We start from the raw sequence: 20437 nt of genomic DNA, 5'->3' as shown, positions 1-20437 counted from the left end.
AAGTTTTAGCTGCACACACTACCGACGTGGAGGCACAATCTGACGGGACTGCAGTCAGGATTTGGGGTCTCCCAAAGGGCAGCTCTGTCAGTGAAGGGGTAGGTGGGCATGGGCTCCCTGCTAGGGCTCTGCACCCCTGATTCCCACAGAGGCAGCATCAAGCCAGAGGTTCCTGAAGCCTTGTCCTGGTGTGCTGCTGGTGACATCCTTCTGCCAGAGGGTCCTCTCGGTTGGAATCCCAGCGACCATTTGTAAGAGGCCATCACACAGCCTCTGTGGCGTGGTGGGGGGGTGCATTCCTTCACAGCAGGTTGTGTTGGCAGCCGTGGTGGTGAGCAGAGTTTTTTTTCTCCTGCTGGCCCCCCTTGCAGAGAGCCCAAGTGTCCGTGCAGCAAGCATCGCTGTACACCCGACAGCGGAGTCGGCGGTGCGGGATGCACAGCGTGGAGAACCTGAGGGACCCGAGGAGAAGATTGCACTGAGTTTTTTGTTTTTAGCACCTTGAATGTACCCCAGTAACGCTGCAGAGCCGACAAACAGGTATCACCTGCCAGAGCCTTCCACAAGAGGGCTCCTGGTCCCTAAACTCGGGGCTGTTCTGAGCTGCAGCCTGCCTCAGCTCTTCCCGCAAAACCTTGGGAGCGGAGTGAGGATTACTAATGAACGGAGTGAGAATTACTAATGAACGTGCTTCCCTTTTTTAGGACATGGCTGAAAGGAAGCACAGCTTCCATCCCAGGCCACAGACAGCAGCTGTCCAAAGAGCTGGAGTCGGGAAGCACCAGCCACCTACAGGAAAATTTTGGCAAACTTTTATAACGAAAGAGAATGGGTTTATTCTGTAGGTGAACTCCTGCCACTGCCATCGCAAAACTCCCCAAAATTCATGCTAACCAAGGCTCTAGTATCTGTTCCAGACAGGGCCTTCCCCAGAGGAAAACATGAGTGGGTGGTCAGGTTTGGAAATGAGACGAGTGGCCTGAATGAAGTTTCCCCTCCTTTCCATCTCAGAACTAATAAACTTTTAGATTCTAGAGTGCACAGTCTGACAAACTCATGACTTCCAGGACTCCACAGCATTACCCTGGCAAGTCCGAAGGCATTACCCTGGCAATCCCTGAGAGCAGAAAATGCAGTCACCTGGATAATGATTTGAATAAGAACAGTTAGCTGCTAATCTTCCCTTAAGTCTCCTCACTTAAGTGAGGACACAGCCCTGGAAACTGCTGAGCTTTCAAGCCAAAGCAAGTATAATCCTTTGTAATCATAAAACCTTGCCAAGCCAGACTTCCCCAGCCCATCTTTTGTAACACCCCATTATCGAAAGTAACTCCTTTTAAAAGATGAGTGTTCTCTGGGCAAGTTTGAGGGAGGAAACTTTTCCTTCTCCATTCCTCCAGCTGCTGAAGGGAATGGACATATCTCAGAAGTGGACTGCCGTGTCTGATCATACTAGAAAAGCTGGAGTTGTTCTTTTGTTCTCCCCTCACCACCATATCCTCAATTTCTGTCATCAGTGATGTTCCCCAGTTGAGGCATCAGATCCCGCACAGGGAATCAGCCAGAACCTCTAGGGGATGAAGCCACATGTGGCACCTGAGGTAGGGGTGAAGAACTCACAAATGAGCCCAACAGGACAGGCACTAGAACACTGGGAAGCCCATAAAATGAGCACAGGGGCAATGGCAGGAGGTGTCACTGCAGATACTGACAGCTGGATGACAAGTGGTCTTCTGAGCTAACATTGCACAAGCACCTGAGAGTATTTGAGAAACTGTTTTGCCAAGAGAAGAGTGAAGAAAGCTACCTGCAAGTGTGATCTGGTCATACAGATGATGTTTCAGATGTCACTTTAGGGCTCATGGATGCCTTTGTATGTTCTTTCATACACTCTTCCACTGAATCCTGGCGCTTACAGCAGTGAGAACAAACTGAAAAAGAAGATCCCTTGTTAGTATATGAATATGGTCATAGTCTGATCTGATAGAAAGCTCTATTCCAAATAAATATTATCTATTTAGTGTCACATGGATAAAAGTGCTCTCGTTGGCACAGGGCTGGAACCTCAGCCTGGCACAAAAACAGGTTGCTACATGCTGAGATAAGGTCAGAAGGGAAATAATGATGGAAGTTATATGTCACTAATTGCAGTTTACCTATCGAGTGAAAGAATATCAGATGTTAAAACCAACAAACTCTTTCAGTGCTTTAAGAGGCTCTCAGATTAAGCAGATCCCCTTAATATTTCACCATCTATGACTGAATTTTAGTAGTTCAAGTCGAATCTTGTGCAACTGCGCTTGCACAAATTACTCAACGTGAATCCTAAACCATTCTTTTGGTGATGTCTAATCTTGGGGCTTTATGTTTTCATTCTTAAATGACTTCAAAACAGGCTGTGAACTCCTCAGAGTAGGCGGCTGTGAACCTCAACAAAGCACCTGATTGTTTTGGCCACAACAACAATCACGCATCTGAGAACTCTTACTTCCGTTTGGTTTTGCTCTGCCTTTCTATTCTTCCCTCCCAGACTTCAGTTCTTTGAAGCTCGGAAACCACTCTCAGCCACTCCTGACTCAGCTTTCCATAGCCCAGAACAACAGAGGTACTCTCAGACCTATTCTGAGCTCCCAGGAGAGGTGACCTGCAGCAGCACCCACAGGAAGCACTCTCAGGGCAGGTATTTCCCTTCCCAGACAGGTGGCCACGCACAGCAGCACTGAAATGGGACAGCTACACAGACTGGAAAGATGAATGGAAGCTCTGGCTTCAGTTTCTTACACTTCTTGCAGTTTCTTTTACAGTTTCTTCCATGCCTGAACCAAATAGCACCACCTGACTCAGCAAATCTACTCCCTGTGCAGATTATGGAAGTGGGACTGAAAGGGAAATTCCAGTTAATGCAGCCATGTGCCATGCTGTTTGCAGGTGATTGCATTCTACCACAGGGGTATGCTTTTTACATCTGCTTTTAAAGCAATTCTGTTCCTATATAAAAGCTATCTCAGAGTGCTCCAGGATCTTGCTAATTTAATGGTAAGGAACCTTTTAATTTCCAGCCTATATTTGTTGAGAGCCAAGTCTTGTGATTCCAGTTCATTTTCTCCTATAATTAGAAGTTCATTATACATGCAGCTAATAGTACAGGCTGTGATCAAGTGTGATTTTCTTGGTTTCAGCCTGCTTGTTGCTTTCCTGTTGACACAGCCCCAGGGAGCAGCAGGGGAGAAGAGCTGGCACTGGTGTCATGAGGGCACAGAGGTGGAAAATGAGGAGGTGCACAGGTGTGACCCAGAGCCACTGCCTTCCAGAAGCTTCCTTTCTTTGTGATAAAACACTAAAAGGAAATTAGCCCAGCTTGACTCAATGGTCACATTGGTTTTTGAAGGGATGTGGTTGATGAGGAGGGGGAAAGAAAAATAGTAACGAGACCTCCACACATCTGACTTATCTAAAATTGAAGCAGAGTGTCAGAAGACACGAGCATGGCAAACTTACAGGTGTCTGTAAGTGGACTGAGTCCTTGCTGCCCAGAAAATAACCTTTTCCAGTGGGGAATACCACAGCCAATGGTGTAGAGCCCTCAGTGTGGGATTCTTGTTCCCAGATGTGGCTTCCCCAGTGACCTGACAGAACTCTGCTGTTATTTATCCTCATGTATTTGCAAGCCCTGCTGTCATTCTTCAGGACTGCTCTGCAAAGCTGCTCACAGGGCATGGATAAGCATCTTAATAGATGAAACTGAACCTTTGTGAACCTCTTCATTATCCCTGATTTTGGAAATATTTTGATCTGCTGTCAAAACTCCCTGTCACCTCTTCACTCTCAAACCTGAACTCAAGTGTTGCCTGCACACAAAATGTAGGAAAATCATGAGCTAGACTTTTTGTGACAGTGGATGCTGAAGGGAAAAAAAAAAAAAAAAAGGAAATGAGAAAAATGAGAAGAAGGTACAGAAATACCTAGTGTGACAGTAAAGTTTCTATAAATGTGTATCCTACACAGAAACTTCATCAGCACTAAGAGACATCTTGGAAAAAAAGCTGCACTTACCACGCCTCGGGAGGTATCTTGCTGCCAGGATGGTAGCCAAAATGAAGGTGGTAACGATGATAATTGAAGCAAAAATGACATTATAAGGTGGAGTCACAGGAGGAACAATGCAGTTGTTTGTTTTTTCTGAGACAAGAGAAATAAAACATGAATAAAGGGCCCAACAGCTGTTGGCATTTTCATGTAAGAGCAAGTATGTGAATTTTGGGGTTCTGGCCAAATTCTAACTCAGCTCCTCAGCCTGGAAATGGACTTACTCAATAAACAAGCAAACAAAGCTGGCACCTAAATTTCTTCCCTTCACCCACATTTGCTATGGGCTCAAATTCTTAACACATGCACAGAATGTGAAAAGATGGTTCTTTGTCCAGAACAGGACTGAGACAGGAAATATTTAAAAATATGTGTAGGCTGTTTCAGGGAAATGAGCTAGGCTTGGTGGAAAAATCTGAGTCCACAGCTAGAAAATTTCTGTTCTCAAAGGTACTCTGCAGTTTTCCTTACTGTTTTCATCAGACTTATGCCTATTTTTTTTCCCTTTGGATTCACAGATGAAGGAGAATGATGCATTTAACAGACTAGATTTTTTTTCTGCATGTCAAGAACAGTGTTGTGGCAGAGTTCAGTTTCAGTGGGTCTGGAGCCTTTGGCTCTTCACTATTGGAGATGGTGGAAAATCCCATCCTACTGCTGGGATTTTAGAGTAAGTACTGGGCCATCCTTGTACAGGACAGGACTTGCTGCATGTCCACAGAGCTGTGTGCACAGACCTTCAGTTCTTCCACCACCTGCATCTGGCACAGGTGAGCATCACTCCACTCCTAAGGCATTAATTATCCTGGATCTGTTCCCTCATTCTGCAGGGGTTGCTTTCTACATTTACCAGAGGCTCTGTTCTGTCTCAGAGCTCAGGAAAGGTTTGTTTGGAGGACCATTTACACCATACCAAAGTGGGGGTGGTCCCACACCCTGAAAGTCAAAAACTGGAGGGTTTGTGACTGCTGTGGCTGTGTCACTGTTGACTGCACTCTCCTCTGATTACTGCCTTTTTTTTTTTTTTCCTGTTGCTCTCTTTTTCTATGTAGTGAGCTATTCATAACCTTATTCTCCCTTCATTAGGGACATTATGCTCTACATCCAGCAATAGCCAATATTCATAAAGCACTAGTTCCTGGCATTTGTTCTGAAGCTGAATGGCACCTCTCCCCACAAGCTCCTTTGATTTTAGCAAGATAGATGAATAAGCTGCCTTGATGAATAAGGTACAATTCCATAGGAAAAATACAGCTTCTCTATCTTCCCTTGAAGGTGCCCTTATCTCTACATTAAAAACATCAGACCCAGAGACATTTCAGAATGCTTTTTTGGTAACAGCATTAAAAAAGAAAAATCCTTTTGGTTTCACGAATTTTCTTGCAAATCCCCTTATACTGCAAAACATCTGGAATTTAGTGTGCTGCCTTCCCTCATGCTGTTTCCACTTGTGCCTCAAGCTTTTCAAAGCACACACTTATCTATTATGCCATCACTTCTGAGCCATGCTCAGTGATGGAATTCTTTTTGTATGAGTTAACCCTATGTTACATTAATAGGCAGAATTTTGTCTATACCCCAGCTGACAGTTTCTTCCACTGAAGCAGGGACAAATATGCTTGTTAAGTGAGGAAATTATTTTGAAGTGCAGCCTGTGGCTTTTAAAGCACACACATTTCTCTGGTCGCCCCGTTCAAATAGCAGGTTTGTGTCACAGAGCTGGCAGTAAAACTGTGCTGGTACAGAGGGCACAGGATGGTGGCAGCCCCAGCCTGTGGGAGCCACCAAGTGTGACATTACCAGGTCACAGCAGGGTCCAGTTCAGCTCTCAGCCCAGCTGCAGGAGAGCAGCAGGAAGACAGAGGTGCTTCTGCTTGTCAGTCACTGTTGTAACTCTCCCCTCCCACCCCGGTGATCTTCCAGCCTTTAAAATATTTTGGTGTGTAGCTCATTGGGTGATCCTTGCATGAACACGTGCACAAAATCTATTGCATTCTCAGAGAGGCAACTCAGCAGATTCAACAAAATGGTTTTGTTACAAAAAACATGAATAAAACATACCAAGAAGCAAACTGGCAGACTTGGAAATGCCATTGTATTCAACGGAGCAAGTGATGTTGACGTCTTTGGTGACATTGAGCACCAGCTTTCCAGTGACATTGTATGGGCTGAGGCTGGACTCAGACACCCATCTGGCATTCCACTCCACAGACATGTTGTTGAGGGTTCCAGAGATTGTGGGCTTGGGGAACCCTCCGTGAGAAGAGCATGTTACCACCATCTCAGTCGACTCGCAGGACTCGGCAGACACTTCTGCTGTTATGTTGGGCTTGCTGAAGTCAGCTGAAGCAAGAGAGATTTGGTTACCACTCTGTCAGGCCACAGCAAGGTTTGCAGCCCCCAAAACTCATGGACAAAGCAAAGACTCCCCCACAGGGCTTTCACAAGCAACCAGTTACTAGTGAAAGAAACTTGCTCAACACTGTGTGGCTGAGCAGTGACGAGCGAGGAGAGACAGTTTTCCTTCCAGAAAAACTTCCTTCCTTCCAGGCCCACTGTCTGCTGAGCAATACAACACTGCCATCCAGCCTGGAAAATCCCTTCAGACCATCCCAGCCTGATTCCAGCAATTCCCTTTCCTGATCCCCAAATTAACTTGATCCCACTTCACCAAAGGGAGCAGAAGTCTACCATAATTATTACAGTTGGTCTGTTAGGACAGAAAGGGGATTTCTGACCAGAAAGAAACTGGAGTATTTATGGACAGGAAAAGAGATCCGTAGTTTTATGCTTTTTATTCAGTTAACTCCTCAACTCCCATGGTTAAAAAAGGATGGTGGCAGTACACTTCCCTTTTTTCACAGCAGTTCCCAGAAAGATACTAAATTTGTCTCCCTGACCTCACTCTGCCCTCTGACCAGTAGAAAATGGCCAAACCTCAGGAGCTTGATTGTTTTGTTACCAAATCTCCTTCCAGATGAGGAATGCTCCTTCACTGATTTGTCTGGAAGATTCATGTAACCCTCTGCTTTTGAAGGTATTCAAATGCATGTATATATTTATGTATCTGTCTTTGGTTGAGATCAGCTGCCACAGAAACACCGGTGGAAATGGAAAATGTCAGTGGAACTTTTTGTGGCCTCTAAGAGAAGATTCAGATTCATCTTGAACAAAGGAACTCGGTTTCTTTAATGTAAAAAGCCTCAAAGCTCCATGATGAATTCAGCCTTAGGCTGTGGAGCTGCAGTGCAGCCAGTTCCACAGGGGTTTGGATGCAGGGCTGGGATGCTGCCGTGGCCACTCCATTTCTCTTTCAGCTTGAATGCTTGCCAGGCACTAAGGGCTTGGTCCTGCTTTGCCCCAAAGGCAGCAGGGGCTGCCTCAGTGGTACCTGGGGAGGGCCCCAGGAGGGATCCTTTCACAAGAGCAAGGCACCAAGAGGAGGAGTTTAAATTGGGGGTGGGAAAAAAAATTCTGTACCTGGGGTTGCTTTAGAAAGGTAAGAAGGGAGGCTGCTGGAATGGAAGCAGTTAACACACATTCCCTCAGGCTTCCTGATCTGCTACAGTAGGAATAAGCTTGGAAGAGCATCCTTCACCCCAGAATCTGGCACTGGAGAGCCTCAGGTGCCGGGAGGCAACCCACCTACCTGTGACAAAGAGGATGACAGGCTCGTCGCACACCACGATGGAGTTGCGCTGAACTACGCACTGGTAGGAGCCATTGTCCAGGATTTCCACGGGGGAGATCCACAGGGTGAGGTTCCAGAGGTCCATCTCCGTCCGGTTCTGGTACCGCTCGGGCTGGGACATCATGCTCCCCTTTGAGTAGGCCAGCACCACGTCTGTAATGTTCTTCTGCCAGTACACCCGGTAGTTCTGCAGGCTTTCTGAGCTGGGGATTTCATGGCAACAAGGCAGGCTGACCTTCTCCCCCACTTTGCCTCTGACTACTTTCTTCTCCAGTGCTTGGCCTGCAGGTGAGGGGCAAACAAAAGTCAGTGAGTGAGGACCTGTTGCCTGAAGCTCAGCCCTTTTGGCTCTGACTGCTCACATCCCTCGTCACCCACTGAGCTGTCTTACAGCTTCAGCTCTGCACTGAGGGGAGCCATTCTGGGACACCATGCTCCACTCCCACTCAGGATCATGACCCAGCACACAAGGATTGCTGCATGGATTGCTGAAGGCAAAGGCAGGAGAGTTGCTTGAACAGAAATTTTGCTGGCCCCTTTAAAAACAGGGATAGAAACACACATGCACAAACTGATGTCTCCCTTTTCAGAGCCTGGTGTTTGGAAAATCTGTGTCACTCTCCACTGGGTTCTCTGCATGCCTAACAGGGCCACAGTGGACTATTTGCTCAGGGGGGCTGGGGGATTTTTGGTAGCTATTCTTTTGTAAAAGAAAAAAAAAAAACCCAAAACTTTCAAGATCCCAGAAACCAGAATCCACCCTACAGTGATACACAAAGGTTGTAGCCACACTGTCATCAGCCTTCCAGCATTAGCAAACAAACAATTTCGCCTAGTCTAGCTAGAACAAATTTATCTTTGTGAAAGCTCATGGGATGACTCGGGACCAGCACAGGTGCTCCCCAACTCCTACCAGTGACTGTGCTCCATACCTGGAGCTGACAAGCTGAGACCCTTGCAGGGTGAAATTAGGTACAGCTTGGACCATGTGAGCAGTAATTGCACTACTAAAAACCCCACTGCCATGATCTGCCTTGCTTTCCCACTCCTTCCTCTTTCCAGTGGGCAAAGGCTCACAGGGGCTGACGTCTGAGGGAGCAGCCTAGCAAGGAGCTCCAGCTGCTGCTGCAGCATGGACACACAGCCCTGTGCTGCACACAGGGCAGTGGCTGGGCTTTCACCTCTGTCAGTGCAAGCCTGGGGATGATCTGCACCCAGTCTGTCAGCCCAGAAGATCAGGTTGTTCTCTCCTGTCTGCCTCAGCCTCGCTGCCTTAGCATTGATCTCCAGTGGTGGAAGTCAATCTGTTACACTCCACTGGCCAAGAGCAGCAAAACAAAGAAATAGCTGTCTTCAGGACAGAAAAGATTCAGATTCCCTCTTTTTCCCTGCAGAATAATTTATCTTGGGTTGCAATACAGGATGTAACCAAAAGTATATATTCTATCACCATCTGTGAAAGCCAGGAGGGACAGTGCTCTTTATCTTTTCCACAACCCATCCTTCCTCCAGGGAGGCATCTTCTGTTAATGGCCACTGAGTCCCACTGCAGGATGATAAAATTACATCATCCCACTGGGAGATGCTCCACCCAGGGGGAGGAGCCAAGCATTTCCTACCTGGATAAAATCTAAGATTTGGAACATCAGAGCAGCCTTTTTCCACTGGATTCCAGAGGAAAACTGACACTTCTACATCATCACTGGACCTTTGGAGGAAAAACTGCACCTTGTACAGGAGCACTGCTTCAACAGAGCCACATCTGTCACTGCAGGAGGATGCAGACACCATTTAATGGGACTGCTCCCAACACCCTGCCTGACTGACGGGGTGCCAGGCTGGATTCTGACTCTGGCAGTGTTTCGGGTTTGGGTTTTTTTTGTATTACTGTATTTTTATTTTATTTTTTTTTCCTAGTAAAGAACTGTTATTCCTATTCCAACATTTCAGTAAACACACCTGAGAGAGGAAGCAGGAAAGTCCTGACAGGCGGTGTGTCCCCAATGGGGATCACCCATCACTGGAGGGGAGAGCCCTCGTGCAATGCACAAAGCTGAGCCTCAGAACTGCCACTCCCCAGCAAAGCCTGGCTGGTGCTGGCTCACTCTTGATAGTCCCAGCCTAACTGCAGCCACGCTGTCCAGAGGCAGAGTGCAGCACTCAGGCTGTGACCAGGATGTGACAGGTAGATGTGGCACTTAGGGACATGGTGCTGGTGGACATGGCAGGGCTGAGTTAAAGGTTGGGCTCAAAGATCTTAAAGGTCTTTTCCAACCTGAATGATTCTGTGAAATTAATTTCACTACCCTCCCCTGTCCCACTTGCATATTTGACATTAAATCTGTAGGAAACACACAGAAAAAATACTGTGGAGGTCCTGGCGACACTATGGCATGTTTTAATGTAAGTTAAATAAAACAGAATATGTGATTAAATTAGCAAATTCTTATTTAACTGGTTTCCCTCCACTCAGCCACTCCACCGGTCTTCCAAAGGGAAAGTTTCAATATTTCCCCCCCCAATTCCTGTACTTCCCCTTCTAATGCATTGCAGATCCTGAGCAACCAAGCTGGGGCAGACCAGGTGCTGCTCAGCACACTGACCTCTGTCAGCCATCAACTGGTAGCAAAATGAGAGAAAAACAGGAGAAAAACTGCCTTGTCTTGCCAACCTTTGCAGCCTGAAATTCAGGGTTTCTTGACATCAGCATTTAAATTGCTACTGCTAGACCTACCCTGCAGGAAGAGTTCTTGCCCTTTCAGGAATGCCCTTTCAGGAATGCACACATATTTTTGGCATTCACAACGTCCTCTGGCCATGGTTTGTGCAGTTTGATTACATGCTGTGTGGGAAAGCATTTCCTTCTGTTCACCTTAAAAGCAGCCCACTTCAGGCTGTGATTCTTAAAGTTCCTTCTCCTGCACTTGTGTGTGTGTTTATCTTTGACCACATCTTTGCTTTTCTCACAGTGCAGCTCTTATTATTTTTGGACAGACTCGAAAGAACAGGCAGTCAAACATCCAGACAAATTTGGGATTGATGAAGACCATTTTCTATTTTCTTTTGCAGCAATAGGGGAAGAGTAGGCGTACAGTAAATGTCAGGGTGACATCACATCATGAGTTGCATGAGGTTCTCCCAACCTTGCCCCTCAGAGTCTCCTTTGCAACCAAAAGGAGAACAAAAACCTTCTCGGGAGTACATATGCAGGGGCTGGAAACTCCTGCTGATGTCATGTCTACCCTTAAAAGGCTCTGCACCCTTGAAACTGCAACCTGAATGCTGCAAGCCTGAAGGAACCAAAGTCCATGAAGAGTCATTAAGCCCTACAAAAGTCCCCTTTCACTTTAGAGGTGAACTGCAAAGCAAAAATGAAAATCCAGTTCTGTGCCATTTCTGTGCTGAGTGCTCTCTGCAGCCAAGCCATGGGGAAGGTATTCACCATGGAAATAATTTTTAATGACTTTTCTAGAAAAAGATCCCTCCTCTTCCCACCCCTCTGAAGCCCATCCACTCTTGCTGTGCACACACATCACTCCATCATTGGAAGCCCCTGGCATGTGGCAATGCTGGACTGATGAAATGACTGGCCTTGTCTTCTCTGGGCAGAAAAGCTTCCTTCATTCTGACTGTGCCCGTGCCATACAGCAGGGCTAACTGGAACAGGAAAGAGTATAGAGGAGAGCTGTTCCTTCCTGTTTGCTCTGAGAGCCAGGAAAGCTGTTTAGCCCATATCCCTATTTCCTGCATCTTTGCCCTAACCTTAACTCAGAAATTCCCCAGACACAGAGAGCTTTGTTATCCTGACCACACATGCAGCCAGACAGCAGATGAGAGCAGATTTCCTCTGGCACAGATATCTTGCAGAGATATGTGACAGTAAAAGGCAGCTGAAGACCTAGCAATGCCCTGGAGAAGCTGTTGAAAACCTCCAGATAAGTCCTGCTGAACGGAAGGTCCAAAGCCATTCTCTTTCTCATTTCTCTGCCCTTCTGAGCCTTGCTTTACTTTTTTTCCTTCTGTTTCCCTATTTATCTTTGCAACAGCTGCTGGTATCTCAACTCATAAATTAATGGCATTACTGACTTTACCTAGGACCATGCACCTGGGATTCCCACTCTGCAGGTAATTCTGCAGCCCAGACCCCTCATTTTCAGTCAATAGCACATTCACCCCAAACTTGCATGATTTATCCTTTGAGGGCAATGCAGTATTTTACAGGGGTTTCCAAGCAAAACAGACAACGAGTCAAGAAATCAAGACTTTTTGAAAAGCTGGATCTTTAAAAGACTAGACACTCCCCCTTGATCTTGTCTTTATCCCAGATGATTTTACCAATGAGGAATGAGACTCTCCCCAGGCTTTCCATGGAGCCAAAAGTCAGCAAATGTCCTGTGCTACACGGGAGTACCTGAAATCCTTTGTGTTTAAATCAGTGACTCCTGTGAACACACTGATGACAGAAAGACCCTGCTAGATGCTTAGATAACCTCTATGTGGAGACACAGGTTCAGAAGTGCACAAAAACACTGCCTTCCTCTGTGTTTCACTGTAAACACCCTGTGCACTAAGAAAGATGGGATGGAACAGAGAAAAGTGGGTGCTGTAAGACCCTGCTGGCTGTCCTCTTTACAGAGTCTGTGACTGCAGATTAACCCAGGCATGAGTGCCTGACAAGCCTCTGAGGCTCCTTCTTCACTGACTCCACTCCAGCAAGTTCAGGCATGCAAGGAGAGGTCTTGGCAGACAGGAAAAGGAGGAGTGGCCCTTTCCCCTTGCACAACCCCAAGCCCAACCTCTCATCACAAACCACAGGCCTGCTGCTGCTCAAGCAGCTGCAAATCCAGATGCTCTGCTCAGGTTGAAGCTCCCTTACTTGTCCCAAATGTGGTTAGAGAGGGGAGCAGAAAAGAAGGCATCCAAACTAAACCAGTGATGGCAATGATTCCCCTCAGCTCCCTGTACCTGCCCACACTGCTCAAGTGCCTGCAGCAGTTAAGTGACAGGATTAATCCTAGTGCATTATGATGGCATGGCAAGTCTGAGGTGGGGAACTGGTCTGAACAGGTTTTTCTAAAAGTTCATCCTTGCTTGCTTGTGTGCTGTAACCTCGGGGTACCCCATACATGGTTTTATTCCATCTTTATGCTGCCACATTCCTCCTAAACAAAAGAGTAACCCTGGTTTGCCCAGCTCTGTATTGATTTGGCAATTAGTATAACACTCCCAGGGTGTTTGGGTGTCCCTCTCCATCAGCAGCCTTCATTCCATTGTAGTGGTGTTTTATTTTGTGTGTGTTTGCACACCTTCACCTCTAGTGAAGGAATCCTTGAAGCCACGAGTGTGATCTGCAATCAGCATCTGAGACAAAAGGGAATCTGAAATACTTTGGCAGAGGGGCTGCAGCACTGGGGCAGCTCCAGCCAGCTGACACCTCTTGCTCTAGCTCAGGTTTTGTAATTTTGGAGATAAAAATCTCCTGCTTTCTGAGTCAGCCTGGGACAAGCCCTCTGCCCGGGTATGTCCAGCCTGCTGCGTTTGTCACTTGAGTAAAATCGCGACCGGCAAATTTCTCGTCTTGGCACCAGGCAGGAGGTCAGACCCGAGCAAGGAGCTGGATGTGGCACCAGAAATACTTGGAGATGGGGACTAGAACATATCTCAGATCTCTCCCCCTGCTGCAGAGTGCACCACATGGGGAGGAGAGGATGGAGAGCTCCCTTTGTCCCTTGCAAACCACAGGGACACACGGCCGTGGGGACAGAAGGACATCTTGCAGAAATGAGCAAAAGAAGAGTCTTTCTGAACCTCCCCTCTTTCTCAATCCCCAGCCCGTGGAATGTGACCCTGCTAGAATTAAAAAGAGCAGGGAGGGCCCCTAAAATCTGGATGTCCTCAGAAGATTGCATATTTTAGTTCCTTTAGAGATCAAATTCCTGCATCTTGCTCAGCACTCTTTTGATTTTCCAGTTTGAGAGTAGAAACTACATGTGGCGTTTGTGCAAGAGGGGATGGTGGGGGAGATTTGCCACAAAGACAGACAAAAATAAATTTGTTAATTTTTTCCCCTGCAGTCTCTGTCTCTTGCTGACAGGATCACTTTGTACTTCCTCTATATTTATCTCCCAGCTGAAGATGTTCTCAGATAATTTTCCTAATTCCTTCAGTACCACTGCCATGCATGCTACTGTCCTCACAGCAGTTTCTGAAATTAAGGTCCTCCCCACTGCTTAAGGCTGTAGTTTTCTTCAATGCTTACTAAATCTCTCTCTCATGCTCCCCAAGCAGCCAGCCCTCTCTTGAAACTGATAGAAGGTGAAAGTACCCTGTAACTAGGAAAATCAAGCACGATACCTCTCACATAAGCCCGCTTCAAAGTTGAAAAATCATAAATTTTAATTTTTTGGTTTTTTTTCTATTAAAGTACTTGAGCTCAGCCATAGCACCACTCACCAGTGCAGCTAACAATGCTGCAGGCTTTCCAGCCATTATCTTGTTAGAAAAGCTGGTGTGTGCTCAGGCACTGACTCAAGGATGCTCTGCAGACAGCCCTGCCAGTCACCCTGCAGCTGGAGGAGAGATCACACAGCCCCAGATAAGAGCAGGGCATGGAGATTGGTGATTAGCTGGAGAACACTCAGGAAGCCAGAGCAGCCCAGAGTGGTCTGCAAGCCACAGGAGCTGCAGAGGGAGTGGGATGAGAGGCTTGGGCAGGTGCTGCTGGAGGCATTGAGGGCAGGGCAGGCAGGGAAGGGCTATCAGTGTTTAGGAACCAAGGTCAGACGGCAAGCTCTGCTCTCCCTGGAGCACTTCCCCGGCACAGGGATCAAATCCTTGTCTGCAGGGCATTTAGAATTACACCAGAGGGTACCTGCTAAGGTGGCAGCAATAGTGTGCCTTTTCTAACCATTTATGTGATATGGTAGGAATTGGAGCTGCCCAAAAGGCACAGCATAGGTAGAAATGCCACTGTGAGCCATCAGTCAGCACTTTCTTTTCACTCAGGGAGTCCCCTGGGACCAATGATATTTTAAAAGCATAACAGTGAAAAAGCAGAAGCAAAGCCTGTGGCATTTCCGAGTTGGGAAAGATTTACACCGATTCTCAAACGAGCTCCTGAGACTCCCAGTGGTGATGCCCCTCCAAGGGGACAGAACAGCTACAATTAGACAGAAAGTTAAAGTATTTTAAAACAAAACTGATCCCCTTCTGCCAAGTGAACAGGCTTCACTGCATCCAGCACACCTGCCTTGCCACCCTGTGGAAGGTACCACATCCACATGCTCACAGCATTTACACTGGGAAACACAGCTTTAAAAGGAAGGAGAAGCATTCAGCCTGGAGGAGAGAAGGTTCCAGGGAGACCTTAGAGCAACCTTCCAGAGCTTAAAAGTAGCCTTAAAGAATAGAGAGAGACTTTTCACAAGGGCATGTAGCAATAGGACAAGGGACAATGGCCTCAAGCTGAAGGAGGGAAGGTTTAGACCAGATATTAGGAAGAAATTATTTATTGTGAGGGGGGTGAGGCCCTGGCTCAGGTTTCCCAGGAAAGTTGTGGATGCTGAAGGTGTTCAGGGCCAGTTTGGATAGGACTCTGAGCCACCTGGTCCAGTGGAAGTGTCCATGGCAGGGAGCTTAGAACAAATTAAGCTTTAAGATCCCTTCCAACACAAACTCTATAATTCTGTGAGAATTTCTCTGAATGTGGAAATTCTCCCCCAGCCTGGCATGACCTTGGGATGCAGCCAGACAACAAACTCTCACTGATCTCATGCCTTCCCCGTGCAAGCAGAGGGGATCTGGCTCTCCTTTCACTTCCAATCCCACATGTTCCCCCTTGAAGGGCTCTCCAGAGTCTGGTGCAATATACCAGTCTTAAAAAAAAATAGAAAAAAGGAAACTTTCTGCTGAGCTGGGAGGTGAAGCAGATCATGCAGGGATCAGACATGTGCAAAGAAGAGGAGGATCACATAGCCAGAGAGAAGCAGGATTGCATTTTTTGATGGCAATAACCTGTTTGTACCCTTCAACTGTGACTCCTATCCCCATCCAGGGTGCACAACCACTCCAAACTTTGCATGTTTAAATGCAGGAATGCTCACCATGCACAGAGCAAAAGGGAAACAAATGTCTCAGCGATCCAACAAATGCAAAAAAAAGCTGTTGCAGTCAGAGCAACATGAGGTCACTGGAGCTGTCTGGGTTCATTCCGATCTCACTGGAAAAAGGAAATGATGTGGGTGAAAGGAACATTTGACCCATAGCCTTACAACCTTGGCATTTAGGCTTTTAACTGTATTTTGTTTGTAAAAATGTAGCTTGTCTAAGTTTAATTTTCTGAGGGTTTTTTTTCCCTAAAGAATCCTTTAATTTCAGAAGCACACTCAGAAGAAGTAAAACAGTCCCTATAAGCAAAAAGCAGTAGGCTTTAGCTGGGTTTCTGTTTCTCCAGACAAGCTCTTACAGCAGGTTTCACTCTGGATAGACAGACAGACAGAAAAAGGAGTTCCTTAGACCTGCTGCCCTTGTTTTTGAAAGTAATTTTTTCCCTCATGTCTGGAGCAGGACACAGAAACCCATCCGAAAAAAGAAATTAAAACACCAGCTGAAGGCATGAAGAGGAGTTAGTCAGAAACTCAATTTGCATCCAGTGACCAAGTGGGCAAATCTGGTATGTAAAGAAAAAATTCTGCCATCTCCGCCATGAAATCTGCCCCAGCACAGCCCATACCAGAGCTGGAAATCAGACAGCAAGCACCTAAAGCTCATTGATAGACACTTCAAAATTCAGGGTGGCCACAAACCAGGGAATCTTTCTCAGCCCTCAGTGCCTTTCTGAAACCCAGCTCCACCCTGAGCTCTTTACTGGGAGTAACACGGGAGGGGATTCCCAGAATAACTTAATTGTGAGCCAGTGCTCACTCACAGAAGTGGATATTCCCCCTCCCTTCCCAACTCTCCAGTAATTTAGAAAAGCTGTAGGGAATTTTCTTAAAAAATTCTCAAAAAATTTCACCCCTGGGAAGAAACCGAGAGCTAAGTGGTCCCCAGCTGGAAGAAAAGACTCCAGGGAAGTTTAAAAATACTCCATGGACTTAAAGCTGGGCTTGCTGGGTCCCTGAAGTCAGTGCCTGTGCTTTGTTTGCACACAGGGCAGGGAAAGGTCATACTGAGGGATTCCAAGCTTTATTTTTCTAGGATAACAAACTGGGACTGAGAACATCCCACAATTTGTGTGTGAAGGTGCAGTGGCAGGACAAAACCAAGCCCAGGGGGATACCAGCAACGCAGTCAGATCATAATTTAAAAGTCTGTGCTGTAACCAAGGCTGCTGTGCCCCTCTGTGCTGAGACACGGGGGTGCTGTTCATGGACATCAGTGTCTCCAGCAGCAGATGACATCCCAGGAGCAGCTCTGAATTACACTGGCATTTCAGGGGGGCACCTCAGAGTAGCAGAACTCAATTCAAAGGAAAATAAATGGATCTGCATAACTTGCATATACATGAAATTCCTATGAAAGACAACCTTCAAATCAACCTTCAACCTTTCCCATGGAAGACAACCTTCAAATCCCTCTCAATTAAGCCTCCCCATTAATGCCTGATGTGAAAATTCAGCCTGGCATCCCCTCTGTTACTATTTCGCTCACACAATCTTTATAGAGGGCACTTGTTTCCAGCCTGGAATGCTGCCTGACCTTTTGCAGTGCTACACCAGGGATGTGTGCCAGCATCAGGACACCTGGGCCACACCAAGGACACAGGCTCTGGGAGCCAGCCCTGACTGTGCTTTGGTGTGTTCATGAGCAGCCCCACGTGGGGTCAGTCCTGTAAATGCCGGCTGTGATGATTCACTTAGTATTGCATGGGAAATCACTGCCAGTGTCATGGCACACACCCAAGGCTCCTCTATTTTGCCACGACTCAGTCCTTGTGGTCCCTATAGGCAACCTTGAGAGGGCATCACCCACAAGCACCAGCACAGCTTTTAAAACCCAGCCCTTTGTGGGTACTGCACCACGTATTTGCCATGTAGGAATGCTGATCTTTGGAGAGAAAGGGTTCAGAGTGTGTGTGAGTGCACACACAGAGAGAAATCAGTGCATCAGCTGTCCTGCTCTTTCCAGTCTGCCAAGCACCTGCTCCTGAGGCATTGTGACTTCCACAGACCTGTTGCCCCAAAAGTACAACTAGACAAACATTTAGTTTTCTGTTATCAAACTCCTGTTTCTAGTAGCGGATATTAGCATGCATCAAACTATACATCCAACTATACATCCTTTAGCCGAGGAACCAGAATCCTTTTCAGAGAAATTACATGACTGGAAAATTACCATATGCTCATAATTACATTATTAACACACCACAAGCTCTTAAAGTATTGAGAGAAAAACAGTTCTGCTGATGATACATTGTTTGCCTGATGCAAATGCAAGCAAAATATATTTATGCTTGACAAATGCTTTGCAAGCCCAGAAGTAGGGGACGGAGTGAGGGGAAGACAGAAGAGCAGAGATCCCACATTCGAGGTCACTACTTTCTTTACAAGTGAGCTCTGCAATTCATTCCCTGCTAAATTCTCCAAGTTTTGTTTTAAAATTCAGAGCCTGAAACTGAAAATGAAACTCAACATAAAATATCTCCCAGTTTCATAATAGCAGCATGAAAAGCTCCTAATTTTGCAGTGTTGATTTTAAATGAAAGCTTCAGTTCAGGTTTGCTCTAGAGTACCATTAGCTGCTATGAAACACTAAAATTGACAACAAGCACAACTTATTTTGCATCCACAATGAAGTCCAGCTCAGAAGTTAATTTTGTGTGGTTTCCAGGTTAACATTTCACACATCTGAGAAGACTCATCCCAAGCCTGCTGAGGCGAGGAGAGATCTGTGAGAGCTTTGTGGCAAGTCCTCAAGAAAAGGATTTCAACAGGGATTTGTGTTGCTGGAGAAAGAACTTGCTCTGCTCCGTGCAGAGCACTCCAAGCTGCCACATTTCCCTATCTTTTTCACCAGGCACCCACTTTTAACCACCCAAAAATCTGCAGAAACCACCCCGCCACTGAAGCCGAAACCCGAGGGGTTGCGCCATGTGCTCCTCACAGACATCAGCTGGACAAAACCACCCTCATTTCTGTCAGCCTGGCTGTGATGGGAGATCACCACGCCTCTCTGGGAGCCATCAGCCTGGTGCAGTGGGCCTGGGAAGATGAGAGCTGAGGGAGCCTCAGTGAAGCTCCTGCTGCCCCAAACCTGAGCTCAGCCCTGGCAGAAGGCACCAGGAGTGTCCTGAGTTCCACCATCCCCTGCTCCCATCACATCAACCATCACAGAGAGCACAAAAGGGTGCTGCTCTGGTGCCCAGCCCCTTCCCACAGTCCCATTCTGGCTCCTGCTTACCTATCCCAAGGCAGAGCAGCACCAAGAGCCCGAGCCCCAGCCTCGACGCCAGCGCTGGTGGGGAGGCAGGCAGGCACATCATCTTCCTGTAGCTCCTGGGCTGGGAGGAGAGGGGAACACGGTTAGGGGAACAGAGCCCGAGGAGTCACAGCACCCTCTACAATGTCCTTCTCCTTCCTGCCTGCTGCCACCACAAAAACCCTGAGTGAAGCCCAGCCTGCCCCTCTTCCCTGCCCTGGTACCTGTTGTGTCCTGGTCGAGCAGCAGCGAGGCCAGCCCTGGGGCAGGGAGCAGGCAGGGGGCTCAGTGCCAGGCCATGGGTGCCTGGCTGCTGTCACAGGCTGCTGAGACACTCCCTGACAGAGTGCAGGGGGAAGTGTTGGTGCTGGCAGAGCGCTCAGCCTCGTAAGTCACCTCTCACCGCCCACGGCTTCCTCGCGGGGCGTGTGTCAGGATGCAGCGCCTGCCACCCCCACCAGCACCCGAGGGACACAGCACTGCCTTCATCCCCTGGGGATGCTCTGGGTGTCCCTCCAGCCAGGAGGGTGTCAGGATGAAGGACCCTGCCTGTGAATGTAAGTGTCAGGCAGTGCTGGGGGCTTTGGAGGTTAAAATGCAGCTAAGCGAAACCCTGATGCTGCTTTGGGAATAGTTGCATAAAATTAGGTTCAAAATGAAACAAAATGCCCACACCACCATTTCAGGCTCGTTACATCAGCAGGATGTAATCCATCAAGAAATGGATTTTCCAAAGAAAATCTAAGAAGGCTGCTTAGGCTGCTCATGATGGATGTCACAGCTGAGCACCTGGACAGGGAGTGGGATGTGGCAGCAGGGCCAATTGTGGGTGGTGGTGTCACCAGAGAGCATCCACCAGCCCTGCAGAATTGCAGGCAGCACTTGCCTCCCCAGCATTGTGTCCTGCCTTCCACAGAAGGCACCCACTGCTCAGCCAAGGCCCCAGCTCTGGATGGGGCAGGGGACAGGCAGGGACCAACCCTGCTTTAAAGCCTGGAAGGGCAGAGCAAATCCTGGGCAGATAAACAAACCACTCAATAAGAACTTGAGGGAGTAAATGCATGCTAAGTGATGTAGATTCGTACAGATACTGCACACCCTCCTGCAAAATAAAATAAGCCTTGGTGTAGTGCAAGAGGTTACAGTGTAAGGGGTTTTATTTAGCTGTAATAATCACAACAAGAGGGTTGCACACCAGTGAAAACCTGGTATTCTTCAAGGAGAAAAAAAAGTGTAAATACA

General features: G+C 47.3%; 1 protein-coding gene across 1 annotated transcript; it reads right to left on the bottom strand.

The window, feature by feature from the left end:
- Positions 1-19515, bottom strand: LOC116992697 (T-lymphocyte activation antigen CD80-like). Its single transcript, XM_033052555.1, has 7 exons — positions 19420-19515; positions 19178-19277; positions 7736-8059; positions 6148-6429; positions 4054-4179; positions 1808-1931; positions 1-452 (listed from the first exon to the last, which is right to left on the bottom strand). The coding sequence occupies exons 2-6, from the start codon at positions 19257-19259 to the stop codon at positions 1825-1827; spliced, it is 921 nt and encodes a 306-aa protein (XP_032908446.1). The 5' UTR covers positions 19260-19277; positions 19420-19515; the 3' UTR covers positions 1-452; positions 1808-1824.
- Positions 19516-20437: the final 922 nt, after the last annotated feature.

Source organism: Catharus ustulatus, chromosome 2, assembly GCF_009819885.2.
Source record: "Catharus ustulatus isolate bCatUst1 chromosome 2, bCatUst1.pri.v2, whole genome shotgun sequence".
Lineage (NCBI taxonomy): Eukaryota > Metazoa > Chordata > Aves > Passeriformes > Turdidae > Catharus > Catharus ustulatus.
Note: the sequence above shows the minus strand (reverse complement) of the source record. Positions and strands in the feature narration are given on the sequence as shown.